This window comes from Oryzias melastigma, linkage group LG9 (assembly GCF_002922805.2).
Source record: "Oryzias melastigma strain HK-1 linkage group LG9, ASM292280v2, whole genome shotgun sequence".
Classification (NCBI taxonomy): domain Eukaryota; kingdom Metazoa; phylum Chordata; class Actinopteri; order Beloniformes; family Adrianichthyidae; genus Oryzias; species Oryzias melastigma.
The window spans coordinates 6,787,979-6,808,943 of NC_050520.1; the positions used below are offsets into that span (position 1 = coordinate 6,787,979).

The 20,965-nt window shown below is 38.4% G+C and overlaps 3 protein-coding genes across 5 annotated transcripts in view; 1 reads left to right on the top strand and 2 right to left on the bottom strand.

Moving 5' to 3' along the window:
- The first annotated feature begins 518 nt into the window (after positions 1–518).
- Positions 519–8,807, top strand: agpat9l (1-acylglycerol-3-phosphate O-acyltransferase 9, like). Of its 3 annotated transcripts, none has more exons than XM_024275568.2 (14): positions 519–666; positions 947–1,133; positions 1,311–1,377; positions 3,240–3,388; positions 3,464–3,609; positions 3,761–3,835; positions 3,902–3,991; positions 6,063–6,156; positions 6,231–6,346; positions 6,525–6,580; positions 6,723–6,808; positions 6,889–7,017; positions 8,304–8,383; positions 8,462–8,807. In XM_024275568.2, exons 2-14 carry the CDS (start codon positions 990–992, stop codon positions 8,565–8,567), a joined length of 1,338 nt encoding a protein of 445 aa, XP_024131336.1. In that variant the 5' UTR covers positions 519–666; positions 947–989; the 3' UTR covers positions 8,568–8,807. The 3 variants fall into 3 exon arrangements, with proteins under 3 accessions (XP_024131336.1, XP_024131338.1, XP_024131339.1); XM_024275570.1 differs by lacking the exon at positions 519–666 and adding an exon at positions 677–813; XM_024275571.2 differs by lacking the exon at positions 519–666 and adding an exon at positions 678–798.
- A 3,023-nt stretch (positions 8,808–11,830) lies between these two features.
- On the bottom strand, positions 11,831–13,602 carry myl7 (myosin, light chain 7, regulatory). Its single transcript, XM_024275572.2, has 7 exons — positions 13,452–13,602; positions 13,249–13,350; positions 12,555–12,630; positions 12,354–12,458; positions 12,190–12,268; positions 12,056–12,104; positions 11,831–11,977 (listed from the first exon to the last, which is right to left on the bottom strand). The coding sequence occupies exons 1-7, from the start codon at positions 13,452–13,454 to the stop codon at positions 11,873–11,875; spliced, it is 519 nt and encodes a 172-aa protein (XP_024131340.1). The 5' UTR covers positions 13,455–13,602; the 3' UTR covers positions 11,831–11,872.
- Positions 13,603–14,620: 1,018 nt separating this feature from the next.
- Positions 14,621–20,965, bottom strand: part of gck (glucokinase (hexokinase 4)) — a 7,798-nt gene continuing 1,453 nt past the window's right edge. Inside the window, exons 5-10 of the mRNA XM_024275567.2 lie at positions 20,227–20,322; positions 19,252–19,351; positions 18,985–19,168; positions 17,260–17,415; positions 16,801–17,034; positions 14,621–15,314 (exon numbers count right to left, since the gene is read on the bottom strand). Coding sequence (XP_024131335.1) covers positions 15,167–15,314; positions 16,801–17,034; positions 17,260–17,415; positions 18,985–19,168; positions 19,252–19,351; positions 20,227–20,322 — 918 coding nt within the window. The 3' untranslated portion in view covers positions 14,621–15,166. The remainder of the gene's footprint in view (positions 15,315–16,800; positions 17,035–17,259; positions 17,416–18,984; positions 19,169–19,251; positions 19,352–20,226; positions 20,323–20,965) is intronic.

The window sequence follows — 20,965 nt, forward strand, 5'->3', positions numbered from 1 at the left end:
TTAGTGTGTACTATCATAGTCTGAAGTAGTCCAAAGACGGGTGTAAAAAACAAAACACTGTTCGAGCATTTTTAACATTTTTATTCAACCGGATAAAATAATTAAGACAAAAACAACAGACCTATTGTTTTGCTCTTAATTATTTTATCCAATAATATTTATTTCCTTCATCACCATGAGTGAGAGGATGATGAAACCCTTGTGATGGAAAATGTGTCATCCATTGTGTGATGAAGCTTGTTTTTTATGTACTTTACAGTTAAATAAATATATCATGACCTAATCCAAATAGTATCTCTTGATGATGATTATTAATTTATATAAATATTAATAGTTTTGATTAACAACTTCCCTTACTGATTTTGTTAGATCATAGGAAATGTATTTCATTTATTCATTAATTAACCCCTTTTGTAATCTTTTTTATCTCTTTGTTATTTTGTGAATTATCTTAAATTGAACTGTAACCTCTTCTTCTGAGTTTCTGGGTCACGTTTGTCTCCTTGACCTCCTTTCTGGTCCACGTGTCTGCAGTTCCCGGTCTGACCACACGAGGGCGCCGCCGAGAGGCTGCTGCTGAACTTTGTACATGTAGTAAATGGGCGTGTTCGGCTCCGAGCGCCTAAACCAGCGAGGACGGACAGAACATGGGCTGCAGGCTGACACGTAAGTCGATCTGCTGTCATTTGAGAAAGCTGCCGGCGGTTTTGGAGAAGTAATTTTAGAAAAGAAGCAGAATGAAAGCGCGTTGGAGTTGATGTGAAGTTCTGTCTGAGTTTGTTGACCTGTTCCTGCTGGGTCAGTGTGTGAAAAGTTAGTGAAACATTGATTGAATCAGCTGTGCTTCAGTGTTTTTTTAGTTGTCACTGATAAATGCTGAAGAATGTTTGTATTTCAATTCTAAAATAACTTCATTCAATAAAATGCACATTTCTCTGCCTGACAGGATCTGAGCTCATCTGAGCCTTGAGGCTGTGAATCAGGAGGAGATGGAGGACTTCTGGGCCGGGGTCCTTTGGGCCCTGAAGATCTGGCTGTACCTCATCGTCTGCCTCATCATGTTCCCAGCCATGTTCGGGTTCTCTTTGGGCATCTCAGAGACCTACATGACCATCCTGGTCAAAACATTGGAGGTAATTAGCTCAGCAGATTGTTTCTGTTGTTGTTTTGGGAAATTTCCTTCATGAAGCTTGTGGAACCCGGATAAGATTGCCACTTCCTTTGATAGCTCCGTTGAGATAGTGAGAAGTGAATGTTTCTGTGGATGTGCAGAACGTTCTTTGACTCTCCGTCCTGTTTGTCCTCTGCAGTGGGCCACTTTGAAGATACAGAAGGCGCATGCAGACGAGCAAGCACTCAAAGCTTCTGCTAGTAATGGTGAGTGCAAGAAAACTCCTTCTACAGCAGTGTTGTCATGTTCTATTATTGCGCAAAATTCCAAGTGGGGACAACAGTCTGCTGAAATACTGGATTTCATAAACCGCATGTCTGAACAAGTCTGTCGAAATAATTCTGTTTATGAAGGCAGGCTAACTCACTTCAAATGAAGGTTCATTTGATCATGAATCTACAGTGTAACTCTCCTAATGCAACAAGGTGAAGTCCCTCTGTGATCTTACAGTTTCTGATAAGACGCCATTATGCAACTTCCTTATTTGAGCTGCATCAGTCGGTTATATCAGGCTGCTGCACAGAGTTACTGTCAAGTATTCAGTAATCAATCCAAATCTGAACATTTTAATTGTGTTCAAGGATTACAAAATAAAAGAATGAAAAGTTTGATCATTTATGATTTGGACTTTGTCTGCTGTTATCAAAGAGTGAAGTCTATCAGGTTGATAGCAGGAACATTTTATGACTTCAGAGTAAAGTCTGTATTTATTTAGCTTGTATTTTCAATCAAATTAGGAAAAAAAAATACTTTTTATATTTTGTTTTTTTAAATATTTATTATAAATTCTTTGTTTGACTGAAACCTTTAAAAGGTAACCAAACCATAAACCAACTTTTTGGGCTTTTGACATCTATAAATAGGGCTTTGAAAGTGCTGTCTGTTGGTGATTATCAAATATCATAAATTAAATTAAAATAGTTGAATTCTTGAAAATATAGTCAAAAACTGTCTGTGTGCTGCCCCCTACAGGTTGAAATGAGGTGTTACAGTTGAATTTTGTGATTGGTCAAACTATGTAAGTTTCAGAAGTCTGACGTCATGATCTTCATTTGCACAAGAGGTTAAAACCCAAAACGCACCGAACAGGATAAACATTTATTGAACACTCTACAATTAAATTTCAAAACTTTAAAAATGTAACTTTTCAACATAATTATGAACTAGATATATAGCATTACCTGTGATAATGCTAGTGTGAATGCTGTAAGCTGAATTTGGCTCCTGAAGATGCTAGTGTTGATAGCTGAAGATGCTGAAATGGATAGCTACAAACACTGAAGCTGATAGCCAGCTAAAATATTAGCTAAATGTCAAATTAGCGTAAAAACAAACCAAAAAAAGCCTTAGACTAGCAAAACAACTTGCATGTAACTTAAAAAATAGCTAAACTTCAAAATATCCTAAAAAACTGAAGAAAGGATAAATTAGCCATAACACCTAGCATGTGCTGAAATATTAGCTAAACCCCAAAACAACTTAAAAAAACAAAAAAAAGCCTATATTAGCGAAAACAGCTAGCATGTAAATATTAGCTAAACTCCAAAATAGCCTAAAAAAGCCTAACTTAGCCAAAACAGCTAGTATGTAGCTGAAATATTAGCTACACTCCAAAATAGCCTATAAAAATCTTAATAAATGCCAAAATAGTCACAAAAAAAAGAATGATAATTTTTAAAACTTTAAATCCGTAACTTTTTACCATAATTATGAATAATAAAAAGGCACTTAAACTTAAACCTTAAATAACTTTCAACTTTTTACTCTCCATAAAAATAAGTTTTGTTAAAATTATACAAGTTAGAAATTCACGCAAAATAACATTGGGCCATTAATAACATGGAGGGTCGGATAGAATTACCCAAAGGGCCGGATCCGGCCCCCGGGCCTTGACTTTGACACACGTGCAGTAATGGTAACAGTCCCCAAGCCCCACCCCCGGACTGGATGTTTAAATTTCGGCTGTGGGTGGAGTCAGGCTCCAACCTCCCTGTTTGGTTACCCTTTAAATTTAGGGATGAGGTTGAATCCTCCAGATCTCCGTCTTATCGGTGCGTTTGTGTGTCAGGTCTCATCCAGAGGGAGGATGGCTCTATGGAAAAAGAGTTGGGGGAGCTTAGACGGTCCAGACCCAAACCCCCAGTGGGGGGGGACTTCACACTCAGCGACTCCTTCTATTTCACGCGGCGTGGAATCGAGAGTATTGTAGAGGATGAGGTGCTTTGATATTTACATGTTACGTTTTTGTTTGTTTGTTTGTGTTTTTATTGTTTGCTTCTGTTTCAAACCCAGGTGACCCAGCGGTTCTCCTCTGAAGAGCTGGTGTCCTGGAACTTACTGACTCGCACCAACAATGATTTCCAGTACATAAGTCTGCGGCTGACGCTGGTCTATGGCCTCGGTATCTTTGTGAGATACTGCATACTTGCACCGCTCAGGTACACAGATTGGGAATAGACGTTAATGTAGTAACACAGTCTTTCTCGTTCCTGCAGGAACCTAAAGGTTTTTTTACTGTTGACCACTCTTACTTGTTTTATCTCTCCTGTGAGTTAAAAGCAGGAGAACTGACTCTCCCTCTCCCTCCAGGATAACTCTGGCTTGCATTGGCCTGACCTGGTTAGTTATCGGAACATCAGCGGTGGGATTACTTCCTGACTGGAGGTAACTACAAATTACAACCTATCCAAAATGATTCCAAATTTCTGTCTAAATCGTGTATGTTTTTAGGATAAAGTCTTGGATCAGTGAGTGGGTCCACGTCATGTGCTACAGAATCTGTGCCCGAGGACTTTCTGCTACCATTCATTATCATAACAGGTAGTTTGTAATTAAAGTCTCACAACAATCATCTTTTAATCTATTGTAAAAGTTTTTCCAATGGTCTTTTAATTATTAATATGCCGTTTTTAGCCAAAATAAAATAAAAAAAACCTGTCATGTTCTAGGGCATATTTTTTGCAGACTAGCAGTAGTTCATTGGGAATTAGGTTCTGAGTTGTGGTCATTTTGATTTTCTCTGATCTAAAAACAATATAATTGCACTAAACTGGAGGCAAAAACAAATCAAGTAATTGAGGTTAAAATTATTACTGAAAACTGTTACAACATTTAGGAAAACCAGCTGTAACTTCCAGCTTTTTGTGCCTTAATTATTAAAAAAAAAAAAAACACGAGAGGCAGACTATGGAGTTTCTCCTTTTTCTTACATTTTGGGTTTCTTTGAGGAAAAAGTGTCAAAAAAGGTTGAAATCCAGCCGCACAGTTTTAAGTCAGATATTAGCTCGAATGAAGAAAACCAAGACGTTCATTCTGGTTGTATCATGTGGTTTACAAGACTGATTGGTAAACTCCATATTACAGTAATTGCCTCTTTAATTAGTCCCTCCAGGATTTAGCGATGTTGCGATCGCAACTATCAACATAAATTCAAGCAATTTCTGCAAAGAACATGTAGGTCTGAGCCTTAATCAGCTTTTGCTGATGCAGTTTATAATTTTCCCTGCAGAATGTCATTTTTCTCCAAAGAATATGTGTCGAAGTCAAGGCCCGGGGGCCGAATCCGGCCCTCCGGGTAATTCTATCCTATTATTCTATTAATGGCCCGATGTTATCTTGCACTTATGTCTAACTCATTTTGACAAAATATAATTTTATGGAAAGTAAAATACTGAAAGTTATTTAAGGTATATGTTGATTTATATTAAAAAATTACGGTTTTAATGTTTTAAAAATTAACGTACTGTTAGCTTTTTGGACTATTTTGGCATTTACTAAGATGTTTAGGCTATTTTGGAGTTTATCAAATATTTCAGCTACATGCTAGCTGGGGTTTTTTCTTGCTAAATACGCTTTTTTTCTGTTTTTTTAGTCCATTTTTAGGGGTCTACCTAATATTTCTGCTACATGCTAGCAGTTTTTTTTGCTATTTTAGGCTCTTTTTTCAGTTTTTTAGGCTATTTTGAAGTTTAATTATTTTTTCAGCTACATGCTAGCTGTTTTGGCTAACCTAGGTTTTTATTTATTTATTTATTTTTTCAGTTTTTTAGGCTTATTTTGCATTCAGCTAATATTTCAGTGGCTAACAGTTCCAGCATTTTTCAGCTATTGGCTTCAGTGATTTAGGCTACCAGCTTCAGTGTTTTTAGCTATCAATTTCAGCATCTTCAGCCTCCAAATTCAGCTTACAGCATTACTAAGCATTATTGCAGGTAATGCTATATATCTAGTTCACAATTAAGCTAAAAAGTTACAGTTTCAATAAATGTTTATTCTGTTTGGCCCAGGATCTAAGGTGTGTTTTGGATTTTGGCCACTTGTGTGATTGACTTTATATCAATACACAAATATTTCTGTTATTGTGACCAGGATGGAGCAAAAGTTCATTTTGGGTTTCACAGTTCTCTTTATGGTTGATGTAAGCACAACAACACTTTATATGTGTGATGGTGAAGTATTTTCCTAGTTCTTGTCACAATAAAAAGAGATGGAATGTGAAGTCTACAAATTAATAATTAAAATTTTTTTAGGTTATTTTTTGAAAGAAAAAGGAAAAAAACATAGCAACTTTTGTTGCAACTTTTCACAAACGCTGCCGCAAAATCAAGCATTTTAGGCCGCAACAATCCTAAATATCTCCTGCAGAAACCTGGAGGTTCTGCTTAATATTGCTATGAGTGCTCATAGTTTGCTTTCTCACTATGGTTGTAACACCCTGGGCTGCCCCTCATTCTGTAAATTTTCTTTATACACCTCCATCAGAAAAATGGAGGCAAAAGAATATGTTAAAAATACAATTTTCCTCAGAGTGGATCTTTAAGGACTTTTTTTTTAATTCTCAAAAAAAAACTTCAATGTTCTTTTCACTCTGCTCTTCATCGTATCTTCACAGAGAGAACAAACCTAAAAAAGGAGGGATCTGTGTTGCCAATCACACCAGTCCCATCGACATAGTCATACTTTGTAACGATGGCTGTTATGCGATGGTAAGCACAAATCTCTGCGCAGTATTTCTCATAATGATGTCTTGAATCAACCTTTTTTTACTTGTGAACTTCAGGTAGGTCAGGTCCATGGAGGCCTGATGGGGGTTGTTCAGAGAGCTATGGTGCGGTCGTGTCCTCACGTCTGGTTTGAGCGAGCAGAGATGAAAGATCGCCATCTAGTGACCAAAAGGTTAGTATTACATCACGTGTTCTCATCTGTGGCGTTTATCCAGGAGATTGTATTTCTATTGTTGCTCACGAAGAGCCAGATATATTTCTGGAGGTTTTGGATCTTTGATGCATCATCTGAAGTAGAGACGTGAGCTTGTTTAGATGAGGGTTTCATTTCTCCTTTGTGCCGCTTTCAGGTTGAGAGATCATGTGAACGACAAGAGAAAGCTCCCCATATTGATTTTCCCAGAAGGTGCGTATGACTGTTATTTAACTCCACATCAGACATGTTTGTGTCATCAAAGACTCTGAGGATATTAGCAAGTCTGGACACAAATCACCACATATTCTATGTAAGCTTGGAAGGAGTTCACACAAATCTCCTGGTTTTGCAGGAACCTGCATCAACAACACGTCCGTCATGATGTTCAAAAAGGGAAGTTTTGAGATTGGAGGAACAATATATCCTGTAGCTATTAAGGTGATTGAGTCCTCTCCTTGAGTCATCTCGTTACATGTTTTGTAGTCTTCTGGCTCATTCATTTCAGCTCCTTTTCTCAGTATGATCCAAAATTTGGGGATGCTTTCTGGAATAGCTCCAAGTACAGCATGGTGAGCTACCTGTTGAGGATGATGACTAGCTGGGCTCTCGTCTGCAACGTGTGGTACCTGCCCCCCATGCACCAGAAGGTACGTCTGACCTAAAACGCACAGGGGGGCTAGAAAGTATTTAGTCAGCCACCGATTGTGAAAGTTCTTCTAATTAAAGTGGTAAGAGACTTGTGATTTTAATCATAGAAATACCTCAAATATGAGAGAGAAAATAAGAAAAAAAAATGAATTTTTAATGAATTTATTTGTAAATTATGGTGGAAAACAAGTATTTGGACAATAGCAAAAGCTCAACTCAATACTTTGTCATAAATACTTGAAAATTAAATGTTTTTTGTAACGGTCCATTCACACCGAACGCTATTTGTGCGGCAGAGACGGCCAGTTCCAATGTTAGTCAATGTCGCGCTCTGAGGCGTTCTGAAGTCCGCTGCGGGGGGTCTCATCGAGACATTTATAAAAAAAAAGGAAAAAAAGTCTCTGAATTTTGTTTTACCCCCTCGGATTAATAAGCGAAACAGTGAGCCTACTAGCACAGCCACAGAGACACAGAAACACCGCGGAAGCAGCTGTCATTCAGACACACCCCCCTGTACCGGGAAAATCTGATCATAATAATTATGACCCAAACATGGACCATGATAACTGATGTTTTTGTAGAACTCTTCACAGTAAAAAAAACCTTACTCCTCGACATCGTGTGTCTTCCATTCATTCTGTGAGATATCCACAGACAGAGCTGGTAGCTCCTCCCATGTGACGTCAGGAACACGTTATTTGACAGGCGGCGAGACGCAAATTCGTTGTGCGGGGAAAGAGGGGCGGGGCATGTGAATCACAGTCAACAAACTGTTGCTGCTATTTTGGTCCATTGCTCCATGCAGATCTCCTCTAGAGCAGGGATGTTTTAGGGCTGTTGTTGGGTCACACAGACTTTCAACTCCCTCCAAAGAGTTTCTATGGGGTTGAGATCTGGAGACTGGTTAGGACACTCCAGGGCCTTGAAATGCTTCTAGAGTTTGTGGACAGGTGTCTTCTATATAGATAAGGAGTTCCAACAGGTGTTATTAATACAGATAACGAGTGGAGGACAGAGGATCCTCGTACTGAAGAAGTTAATCAGAAATCTTGCTTGTTTGTAGATGACCAAATACTTATTTTCCACCATAATTTACAAATAAACTCTTTTAAAATCCGATAATGTGATTTTGTGGATTTTTTTTCTCATTTTGTCTCTCGTGGTTGAGTTATATCTATAAGAAAGACTACAGGTCTCATCTTTTTGAGTGGGAGAACTTGCTCAATTAGTGGCTGACTAGATACTCCTTTTCCCCACATGGATGTTTTTGTTCTGCAAATATCAGGAGGGAGAGGACGCCGTCCAGTTTGCAAACAGAGTAAAATCTGCCATCGCTCATCAGGGAGGACTTGTGGATCTGCAGTGGTAATCCATCAGATCATTTTTAATCTGATCAAATGAAATAAAGTGTTTTAACTTTTTGTTCCGGTTCTGCATCTGCAGGGATGGAGGCCTGAAGAGGGCAAAGGTGAAGGAGTCCTTTAAAGAGCAGGAGCAGAAGAAGTACAGCAGCATGGTGGTGGGAGAGGACAGCAGCAGCAGCGACTGACCTCCTCCGTCTACCGGAGAACATGAGGACGAGGGGGGGGGCAAACGGACTTTGACAGACACTGAAAACTACCGTCTGAAAGGAGAAGAGTCTCAGCGATACAGATGACACACGTGCAATACTCGACACTGTTAAAGCAGGGATAACAAAGGTTTTTATTGCTGCTTCTTGATATGGCTGCTGTTTAATGTAATGTTGCTCTGGATGACAGATGTTGTTAAAAAGAACAAAATGCCTAAATGAACCAGAGTTGTCCTTTTTTTATCTCTAAGGTGAAAATTTGAAAGATTTTAGATTTAAAACGATTTCTTTAGATTCGTTGAAAACACACACCAACATTTTAAAATTTTATTAGACCTTGCAAGTGAACAGAGACGAATATAAAACAAATCTTGTAATTCTTGAAAAAGTAGAATTAACCGAAAAACAGATTTTCTAAATCTCACAGAATAATGCACAGCTTGGATGATTTGGAGCTCTTTTCTCCCGAATCTGTGTCTTTAATCTGTGGAGTTTCCTCTTTAACCCCTAAAAGCCAAATGAAGAACCATTTATGTCAAACTCTTGTGGTACCAATATGATACTTTTTAAACTCATTTGTGTACTTACCATCATTTTCATGAACATTTGACTCTGTTCTGGTCTGCAAGTCCTGCACAAAATCCAAAAAACACTTTTTTCTGCTTTGTTTTTTATTTTTTTAAGCTGCAATCATGCTGCTTACCCGTCTATTTTTGTTCTGAAGTTTTTGAAGTTCTTGATGCCTGAAAGAGATTACGAAATGTTCAAAACCTTCCAAAAATTAGTCTTTAGTACAATTCTACCATTCCTGTTTCATTTACGGGGAAACCAAAGATTGTTCTGCTTTAGCCTGCAGTAAAAAGGCAGAACAAATTTAAAGCAAATCATTTTTTCTAATAAAATTCAGTGACTTGAAACAAAATTTTGGCCGTTTTAATATACAACAGAGAATACTAACAATTATAAGTGAACTCCTTAATATTTGAAGTAAAAAATAAACAAAAGTCGTTCTCTAAAAACTACAAAAGTTCGACACAAAGTGGAACAAAACCGAATAAGTCTCACTGATTCTCCAAGTCGTTCCACTTAAAAATATGAGAGAGATCTATAATATTCATCATAAATGACAGAATGTCACGGAGTGTCCCGACCCGTCTAAAGTTCTCCAGAGACCATCTGGACGATCCAGAGGACGGATGGGAGGATTTCATGAGGTCAGATGAGGCTAAAATGAAACTCTACTTCCTGTCTTTGGAGGGACAAGAATGCTGAAGTGCATCCCAAGAACAGCAACACTACAAGCATCTCGCAAAGGGACCAGGACGACAGATCCGTAGAAAAGAAAGGATGAAAAGATCAATGTTTGGAAAAAAAACTCCTTCCAAACCAAACACATCGCCATGGCAACAAAAAAGAGGCCACGTTGAAGAACATTGAGGGGTCTCCTCAGTTTCTGGACCTGAACAAGGAGTGTGGAAGGAGATGAAAGTCCTTGTTTTTCCAGCAACGGTCTCAAAACCTAACAGCTGTAGAGAAGATCTGTATGGAAGAGTGGACCAAAATAGGAGCTACAGTGGGTACGAGACTTAAAGGAAGCATATATTGGTCATTATCAACCAGGGTTATGTTAAAAAGTATCAAAGTGAACTTATTCGATGATTAAATACTTATTTTATGCGCTTTTATACAAATAAATTCTTTAAACATCAATGTAATTTCCTGGATTCCATTTTTTACATTCTGTCTCTCAATATGTAAAAAGTGGGAGTTTACTGTTTTTAAGTGGAACAACTTGTAGAATCTGTGACAGGAAAAAAAAAAAAATATATATATATATATATATACTTTTTTTTTCTTCACTCTTCCGTACCGCCAAGTTATTTTAAAATGTTTATTTCTCTTTGATAAAAAAAACAAAAAACAAAAAGTTGACTGAGAGATTACAACTGAGATATTGGTTTCATCGAATCACGTGCTTGAAACAAAGATGTTTTATTAGTGTAAAGAGCACTCACTCCTTTATAAGCACAAGGAGACCTTTGTAAAGATTTGCAGTCCACAATCTGGAAAGGAGTGAGGTGTCTTTACTTTAGATACGATCTTTGCTCCGATAAAGCGAGCATTTTTATTTTAGAAAACCCAAATATATTCAGACCAAAATCCCTGCTCAGAAATCTGCTTGGTAATGAGAAAATTTTGTTTAAGATTTGATTTAAAAAAAAGTCCTAGTAAAAGTATGTTTATCTTTGTAAAATTACAGCATAAATAAATAAACCATCTAAATAAACACATAAATAAGACATTACTTAATTAGAATGGTGTTACTTTCCACTTTTTGGTTCTCTTTCGTCATGTCGTTCAGATAAAGTTTTCAGTCTTCTTCTCACCTTCATTCAGCTGCAGTGAAACATAAAACTCACCTGAGCAGGTAGGAGTCATAATGGCGGATGACAGGAAAGGTGTTCCTCTTCACTCCACCTGGGGCCCATCTTTTGTTCGTATCTATTCCCACATCCACCCTTCCTGTCGCTCCGGATGCGATGGGCATCTCCTCCGTCAGAAAAGGAGAAAAATGGATGAAGATGATGAAGAAGAAGAGGAGGAGCTGGCGGTCATCTGGATGAAGATCGTTTGCTTCATGTCCACTCACACCAGCTTGTTGTTAACTGACCGTAGCGTGGGAAAAGAAATGTGGCTGTGGAGTTTACGGGGATATTTGTTGTCGTTGCCATAGTAACGGAGAGTCAAAGAGAGGCCCTTAAGCCTGCTATGGATCTGGAAATGCTCTTTTTTCATTTTGTTTCACCTTCTTTGGCTTAAAAATGTTTTTATAACTAAAAAAAAGATACATATTTTTCATTCACATTATACTTAAATGTTTTATCATTACTTTTTTGTTTGAAAAAAAATGTTTTTATTTTTTTAGCCAAAGTCATAATAAAAAAAAGTTGATCTTTTACAATTCTTTTCTATTAAATCACATTTTAAATGTGTCTAAAGTACATTTTAGGGTCCTAACAATATTAAGACAATTTTAGTTTTACTATTGGTTTTTAAAATCCAAAGCAATGAAAGCTTTAGAAAACTTTATTCTCAGTAATGACAAAACAAATGTACAATTTCTTGAAATCAAGAAGTGTTTGACCGACTAAAAATAACTCAATCATAGATTTTATATTTTTCCAATACTGATTTCTAAATATTTGATTAACATATAATTTATATTAGACACTTTCTCACACGTTGGTTGACCTTTTATTGATTTGAACATCCAAATAAAAACATTAGGATTCCTCCTTCTCATCTCCATGTGTGATAATGTAGCAGAGCGACTTGTAGTCAATGTTTCCCGTGGGGTCAATGGGGGCGAGAGCGAGAGCCTGGTCCACCTGAAAGAGTTTCAAGTGAAACCTCAGAAAATTATTATTATTTTTTAAAATTGGGTGTAAAAACAGAAGTAAACGAACCTCTTCTGCTGTGAATTTGTCTGCCTGGGTCATCAGTAATCTTTTAAATCTACATCAAGAGAAGAAATAATTTTATTTAACAAAACTTAAAAACATCTATATACAGTAAATTAGATAAAACGGATGAATCGTACTCGTCCTTATTAACGAAACCAGTCCCATTTGGGTCAAAAAGCTTGAAAGCAGCAAGTATGGTGTCTTCCGGATCAGTGCCTGCAGCAAATCAAAAGTCATTCATCATCTGTGAGTTTTAATAACTAAAAAAGCTGCAAAAAAAGAATGCATGACAGCATCTTACCGTTGATTTTCTCACCAAAGAGAGTCAGGAACACAGTGAAGTTGATGGGACCTTTCCCTTCATTCAGCATCTCGTCCAGCTCCTCATCTTTCACATTCAGTTTCCCTGGTAGACAAAATTTCACAGTTAGCAACAAGTGAGGTCCATCCATACTCTGGTAACTATCTCATTAAACTATCCAAAAATGGAGGTGGACATCACCCAGCTGAGCGTAGGTCTCCCTCAGGTCCTGCTTCTTGATGACACCATCTCTGTCCTGGTCAATGCAGCCAAAAGCCTGCAAGTTTGAATAAGTTATTCTACATTTTTTAACCTAAAAAATTAATATACTTCATGCACATGTAGGTGCCTTTTTGGGAGTTTTAACTTATCAAAATGTTTCACAGTATTTTGACTTTTCAGATTGTGTTTTTTATATGTTTTTGGGGATTTTTTCTGATGATGGAGGATACTTTTGTCTTAAGAATTTTAAGCTTAAATAGCATTTCTAAGTGGTTCTTTATTCAAAATGTTGTTAATCAAGAACAGACTTTAGAAAAGGTTTATTTGTTATGCAGAAACCACACTGATCACAAGCTCCACTTCATTCTGATGCATCCACTTGCAGACAAATTGATCTGTTATCCTACACGTTTTCCATTGAAGCTCCTAATTGGTCAAACACACCTGATCCAGGTAATCAGGAGCAGATTGAACCAGGATTTCTGGAAAACCTGCAGGATGCCTGGAGTCTGACACCCCAGAGCCATTGGTCTATCCCACAAGTTTTTGATGAACTACAACGAGTCTTTTGAAAATATTTCACTAAAAACAGGATAATCATAATTAAAAAACCACTGGGAAGGCGTTCCTTCCTCTTATTCCAGAAAAAGAGGAAGAAGAGTGAACCGTGTACCTCCTTGAACTCTTGTATCTGAGACTGCTCGAACATGGAGAAGACATTGGAGGAGGACTTCTGCGCTCCTCTCTGTCTCTTGTTGGAGGCCTTTTTACTTGCCTTAGAAAACAATAAACACTAATCAACACACTTGCAAGAAAATATCCTCAAAATGATAGTATAAAATCATATTATTGAAAAAAAAATACCAGCAGACTTACCATGTCTGAATGACTGCATGAGGACTCAGCAAAGGTGAGATGCAGGGTTGGGTTTTTATGTAAAGCCCATCTTATCAGTTAGTGTCTTTTAATAGCTGCTGCAAAGCAGCGCAGACCCTTACTTGGACATGTCGGCCCTGTGTGGGTCGCTGAGGGGGTTCTGATAAGAAGTGAAGCCGCCAGAATTCCTCTGGACCGGAAAAAAAGGAGATATGGACACAGAGGAAAAACCACTTCTGCCAGTCACTGAAACAAAGCAGGTTAAGTCTAAATTTAAACTTTAGGATTTGATTTTTAAAGTAAAAGGACAAGTGTTCTACTATAGATGGTTACTGCTAAATCTTAAGCCCAACTCCTGTTTCTGTTGATGAGTGAACATGACGGAGGACCTTCCAGGTGGAAGAGGGAACGTTTATTTTTACAAAACCTTAATTATCTTTATTGAATTTCTTACAAAAATTCAATAAAGATAGAAAAAAAAGATCAAAGGCAAAAGAAGCAAAGACGAAGCAAATTTTGATAACATTTTTTGTTCAGCTTCAAAAATGTTTGACATGTCAAATGTTGACATTAAAGCTAATGACACGGGTCAAAACCGTGTATGGAAACAGAAAGCAAACACAAGAGGAACATTAAAAATGTTTGGAGGTGAACTTTTGTTATTGATTAAATACTTATTTTCTACTGTACACCATTAAACAAATAAATTATTTAAATACTCTATAAAAATGAATTCCTATTTTACATTTCATCTAACATTTTAAGTGTTTCTACGATGAATATTACAGACTTAACTTTTTAAGTGAAATGATTTGTATGATTGATGACTCTAACTATGATACTTTTTTGCGTCACTATATGTCATAGTGCCTTCTGGGTCTTTATTTGATGTGATTTTTTTGTAATTACAACTGTTTGTTGTACGTAAAAACCATGAAATGTTCAGGAAAACTTGTATCTCTGAGTCATTGTTGGGAGAACTTTATTTGTTGCTTGGCTATCTTTTAAAATGAGTGGAAATAAACCTAGCAGTAGTTGGTATAGGCTCCAGCAACCCCATGATCCCAAAAAGGATGGTTTGGAAAATTGCCGGAAAAAAAAATATTAAACTATTCTCTTGTGTTCCAGTACATTCAACAGCAGCAATGAAAACAAAGAAAACTCACCACTTTTATTTTTATTCTGCTTTATTTACAGTTAAACCTATTTATATCCAAAACACGTATACAGAACACGCTAGCATAGTAAGTAAATGTTGTAAACAAAACATTTAAATAAACAATACTTAAGAAATATTTCATTGCTCACAAAGAATTACAAAACCAGTCAAATCAATTGGGCAGAGAAATAATTTACAACAGCATTTACAAAGTTTGTGTGTTATATATTAACCAGCTTTCTCTGGTTTATTAAGGACCTCCTGCAAAAAGGTTAGCAATGCTACAATCAGCACTATCAACCAGCAGTGACAGACATAAAGCAGCAGCTATTCCACCATCAGACCATTCAGGAGCAGCCATGAGAATCTTCCTAACCTTCAAAAACATGAAAAATCACGACAATAGGGTCTAAAAATGTCTATAAAACAAGTGATTTGATGCTCCCACTGCCTACATTCCTCCTGCTAGGAGTCGTCAAGCCTGACGTGGGCCTCAGCTGCACATGTGGATTCATTCAGCTTCCTCCAGCGCTGCTCAGTCAGTGCATGGCTCTCTTCACGGGGCAGTCGTGCAGGCGGCCATCTTACAGGCCACTGCAGAGATCAGCGCCGCGCCACGGCCGCTGCCCTCCTCTGATTGGAGGAAGGTGATCTCACAGTGAGGACTCAGGTCCCAGACGACTTTGTGGAACCTGTCCCGGAACCTGTGATGGAGGGAGAGTCTGTATTAGGAATGTGGCTGCTGGACTCTTGCCAATATACATCCTTATTAAACACTGCAACTGTAACTCATAAACAAATTGCTTTTACTCAAGCAAATTTATGGTGCTTTTCATGGTAAATTAGAAAATCAAGTATCGCAAAATAAAGTATTGTGATATTTCACTGAACCGATATTTTCTTACACCCCTAGTCTGTATCAGTCAACTGTACATCTGCGTCCACTGTTCTACTTCTAACTTCAGAAGAGCAGACTTCATATTTTGCATTAAAAACCCAGTCAGCATGGCCAAATGGGCCCCGTATGGTTTAAAAATGCTAGAAAATGTGGGTCCCAAATGGGTTTGTCCACAGTTTCTGTGGTGGCCCCACCAGTGTGTGCCAACATTGGCTTAAGTGGGTACTCAGTGGGTTTACTCGCTACGCTAGCTGGCTGTCCGGTGGACAACGTGCCGAACTCTGCTGTAGTGAGCTCTGCTGTATCAAGCTTGAGAGCTTCGCTGTAGCAAGCTAGCGAATTCTGCTGTAGCGTGCAAGCAAGCTCCTCTTTAGCAGGCCAGTTAGCTCGATTGTATCGAGTTAGGGAGTTCCAATGTATCGAGCTAGCAAACTACGCTGTAGCATGCTAGCAAGCTCCTCTATATCGAGCTCCGCAGTAGCGAGCTAGCAAGCTAGCGAGCTCCACCATATTTAGTTACCTAGCCCCACTGTATTTAGCTAGCAAGCTTCTCTGTATCGAGCTTTTCTGTAACAAGCTAGTGAGCTCCCTGTGTCGAGCTACCAAGCACCGCTGTAGCGAGCTAGCGAGCACCGCTGTAGCATGCTAGCGAGCTTCTTTGTATCAAGCTAGTGAATTCATCTGTAGCAAGCTCTGCTGTAGCGAGCTAGTGAGCTCCGCTGTATCTAGCTACCGAGTTCCACTGTAGAAAGCTAGTGAGCTATGAGCTCTGCTGTAGTGAGATAGCAAGCTCCCCGATATCTAGCGAGCTAGCTCCGCTGTCGCAAGATAGCAAACTCCACTGTAGCGAGCTAGCAAGCCCTTCTGTATCGAGATAGCGAGCTAGCAAGCTCATTTGTGGCGAGCTCCGCTGTATATGGCTAGCTAGCTCCTCTGTATCTAGCTAACGAGCTTCGATATATCTAGCGAGTACCACTGTAGCGAGCTAGCGAGCACCGGTGTAGCAAGCTAGGGAGCTCCACTGTCCACCTGGCGGTTGGCTAGCATAGTGAGCCTACCCACTGAGTGCCCACCTAAGCCAACAAGGGCAAATCCATTTGGGGCCCACATTCTCGGCCCACTTTAAACCATATGGGGTCCACTTGGTGTTGCTGGCTTGGAAAGACCAACTTATTTTTTTGAGGGGTTTAAACTCCGGGTCTCTGGACTCCTGTTGATTTCATGTATTAACAATAGGAACTAAGGTACAGTTTTTGTTCTTTTAATTTAGTAAAAGGTTTTTTACTAAGTACCATGGGTGCAGCTTGTAGACGGATCCATCAACCCCGACTGTGATCTTCAGAGCCTCCTCGCAGCGTCGCTCCCTCATCCGGTTGATGACACCGGCGAGTCCGGCGCCGCACATTTGAGCGGACCGTGTGGAAACGCTCTCACACACCAGTCGCACAATGTCACAGTCCAGCTCAGAGGGGAGAACGCCCAGCGAGGACAGGATGTTGTAGATTTGTTTTCTGTCCCCAGTATCACTGAAAGAAGAAAATACATTTTATTAGCAGGGTTTATGGTAAAAATATAACTCTGTTTTGAAGCGTGTTATCGACACATCTGCTGTTTTTTCCATTTACTTTATGCAGAGTGCCTGCCTGACCATCTGAATTTTACTGACTATAAAATGAACAAACAGTGATATCATGCTTGGGTAGATAGCAGGATGATTTATGGGATGTTTTTTATTTTTTTTCCATGCTCACCTCTCCACCTGGGAGACAAAGCGCGTCTCGAAGCTTCCACGCATCCTGAGCTGCTCTGAAGCTTCACCGTTAAACAGCAGGTTTTCATTCACCAGCTTCATCAGGACGAGCCTCACCAGCTCTCCCATGTACTTCCCACTGATCAGCTTCTCGTACCTGCAGAGGATAGTGACAAACGAAGGGATGAGGTTTAACGTATGTGGGGTTAAGGCAGGGGGGGCTCCAGAGCCACAATGTCTTGGTGGCTCAAAGAAAAAAAAACAGTCAACAGGAGTCAACAGCTCCCTGCTTTTGGCTGCCTAACCCAAACTACCTAAAGAAAACAAATAAACAAAGCCTGCAAACTCAGACTAACCAACATCCAACCCCATACTAAAATAACAAAACCCAGGGGTGAAAGACTGCTGAGGACAAGAGGGGAAAAAGAACAAAAATAAATAAATGAATAAAAGAAAAATAAAACAGCATTTTTTTTAAAGTAAGAATTACTTAATTAGCATGTATTTGAGTTAAAAGCACATATTGTCTTATACTGAACAACATTGGTTACTAGCTGTCCAGATCTGCACTGAGATTATCCTATTTGGCACAGAACATCTTTTATTTTGAAAGAAAGTTACTTGAGCTTCTGTCAATTGAAAAAAAAAATAAAAAAATCACCTAATATTTTAACAACATGCTAAAATATTTGGCTAATTTGTTATGTACTGAGGTTTTTTTTTTGTTTGTTTGTTTTTTTTAGCCTATTTAGACTTCTATCTTAGCAGCAAGCTAATGTTTTTGACTCATTTAGCTTACTGAGGAATTTTTGGCTAGTTTGGAGTTCTGGTAATAAAGCAATGAGCTAGCTTTCTTTTTGGCTAATTTGACCTTGAGTTTTTTATGTTAATTTGGTGTTTTCCTAATATTTTAGCAATTTGCTAACGTTTTTCTACTGGGATTTTTCGGCCAACTTAGAGTTTAGCTTCTATTTTAGCATCAGGCTAATGTTTTTGACTAATTTAGTTTACTGAAGAATTGTAGGCTATTTTGGAGTTTAGCTAGTCATTAAGCAACGGGCTAGTTTTTGGCTAATCTACTAAGGTAAAAGGTATAAATGTAAAAAAAATAATAATTTTGAGAGTTGCTAGTTTTTATAAATAGACACAATTCATATTTATTATTTAAAAGAAGAGCTTAGTTAGTTTGGATTTGCTAAATGAAGTAAGAGGAAGTAAGACTTCGAGGTTTGATCAGTAGAAAGCGAGCCCAAATGGCTCTTTTTTCTGTTAAATGTTGTCGACCCCTGGATTAAGGGAACTGTCGAGTCAGAAAAGCAAAGAAGTGAGGGAACAAGGTGAGAGGAAGGTGACGTCAAGGGCAAAGTGGCTACCTGAGGACAGTCAGTGAAAAAGGTAAACAGCCATTAGGCCTGCAGGCTCAATGGCGAGCAGCAGAGAGGGATCATTAATCTGACTCCCCCAGCTGCTGATGTTTGAGAGCTGCGTCCATTTACTAACATCCTGAGGAAAACAGCAGGTAGCTTGGCAACTTCAGAGAGCTCAGGTGAGAGTCAGGTGAGGACTGCCAGAAACAGATGAATTATTCATGAAAAAACTACCCTGAGAGTGGGAGAGGGAGGGAGGTGCAGCGTGCTTTCAAGAGGGGTGATAAGTTTACAACCTCAGATGACCTGACTTGTGCTATCAGTTTAAATAGGTGAAGGTAATGCATGACTTTACTCACAGCTGCTGTCCTGGATTAATGGAGAACTCGTCCACCACTCGGTCGTACTCCAGCCTGAACTCCTCCAGCTCCCCTTTGTCGCCAAACGCTCCCCACTCCGTGTTCACGCACATGCGACCCTCCTCTCCCTCCACCAGCTCCACCGTTCTCATCTCCTCCATGTAGCAGGCGTTGCAGCCAGTGCCTGGGGAGTCAAAAGACGTCCTGTGAGCGTGACCTGTCGGTGCTGAGGAACCTGCACGCCGACTCGTCTGCACTGATGCTTACCAACGATCATCCCAACTTCACAGCTGCGGTCCTCATAATAGCAGGAGATCATGGTGGCAACGGTGTCATTCACCATGGCAACCACATCCATCTCAAAATCCTGACAACGGAGAAGCAGGATGTTTTAGTGCAGGAGTTAGCAACCTCGTTTTCAATCAAAACTTAGAAGGAGCCGTATCGTCTTACTTTACCCTTTCGGAAATTTGGATTTGCATTCATGACCTTCTTTTTTTTTGAAATAATGAATATTAATTCTGTATATTTTTGGGCACGAACAAACGTATAAAAAGAACCTAGCATCTCTCAAATATGATGATTTTTTGCATGTGAAAAAAGCTATGAACTGATCAAACTTTTTACTAAAGTTTTGCTTTGCATATAAAATCTGTTCATTTTGGAGGTAGAGTTGATCAAACAAGTCGTCTTCAGGTCAACATGGATATAAAAACCTACATAGTTTATCATCTATGTGCCCCTCAGCCATCAATTTATAAATTTAACTAATCTAAATTAAATAATTTAGTAAGCCTTACTTTAAATAATTGCTGTTATTTTCCTTTTATTTATTTTTTTTCCTTTCTTTGTCCTCACCAGTCTTACACTGTTGGGTTTTGTTATTTTAGTTTGGGTTGGATGTTGTTGGACTTGTTTTAACCTTTTAGTTGGTGTTTTAATGTTTTATACTATAATAAACTTGAACTTGAGTTTTACAGAAAACATTAATAAACCTAAATACCTCCTAACTGCTGCATAATACTAAATTAACTTCTAAATTAACTCCTTTCGACCTATATAGAGAGGACATTTAGGGCTTTCAGTGTTGTCAAATGTGAAAGGTGGGGCTCTGGGATTTGTAGTTTTTGGTCAAACGTCTGCAACCTGTGGTTTTGGAGCCACATGTGGCTTTTTGACTCATTTTATAAGTTTCTCTGGAATTCAGTAGTGAAGAAGGAGGCAAATATTTGGACTACACACCCCTCGCCTCTTGATGGCGTCCCTGAGCAATCCTACGACGTTGTTCCCTTCTGCGCCAGACGCCTTGAAGCCTTTCGTCCAGTTAAGCAGAATTCCCTGTTGAAACAAACAACATGCATGTAATAAAACTCATTTACCCGTGTAAATCAAACATGAGTTGGCATCATTTATCTAAACCAGAGGTCTGTAATCTGCGGCTCCAGAGCTCTTTTATCTCTCCATAAAATAATAAATAATAAAATAATAATAATAAAATAATTGTATTTTTTTAAGTAAGGATTACAGTAGTTAGCATTTATTGTGTGAATGCTTTAAAGCATTCACACTATAGTGATTCTCCTGCTCCTTTCTGCACATTTTTCAGCCTGTAAAGCTCAATCAAACTTTCAGAGATTCATCAATCTTGGTATCCAAACATCCAACAGCTCATTCAGGATATTACTGCTTGTATTTTTTGTATTTATTAACTTAATAGTTTTTGAAATATTGAGCAAAATAAAAATATGCACCATAGGAAATGAATGTGAAAGTCTTCAAATTTCCAAATTTCAAGTAGATTAGCAACAATCCTTTAAATATATTCACGGGCTATGTTTTCATCTTTTATAGTAATTTTTTTTTTTTTAATTTGGAGTTTAGCAACAAGCTAACATTTTTTACCAATTTAATTTACTGAGGAACTTCTGGCTATTTTGATCACTAGAAAACAAGCACAAATGGCTCTTTTGCTGTTAAAGTT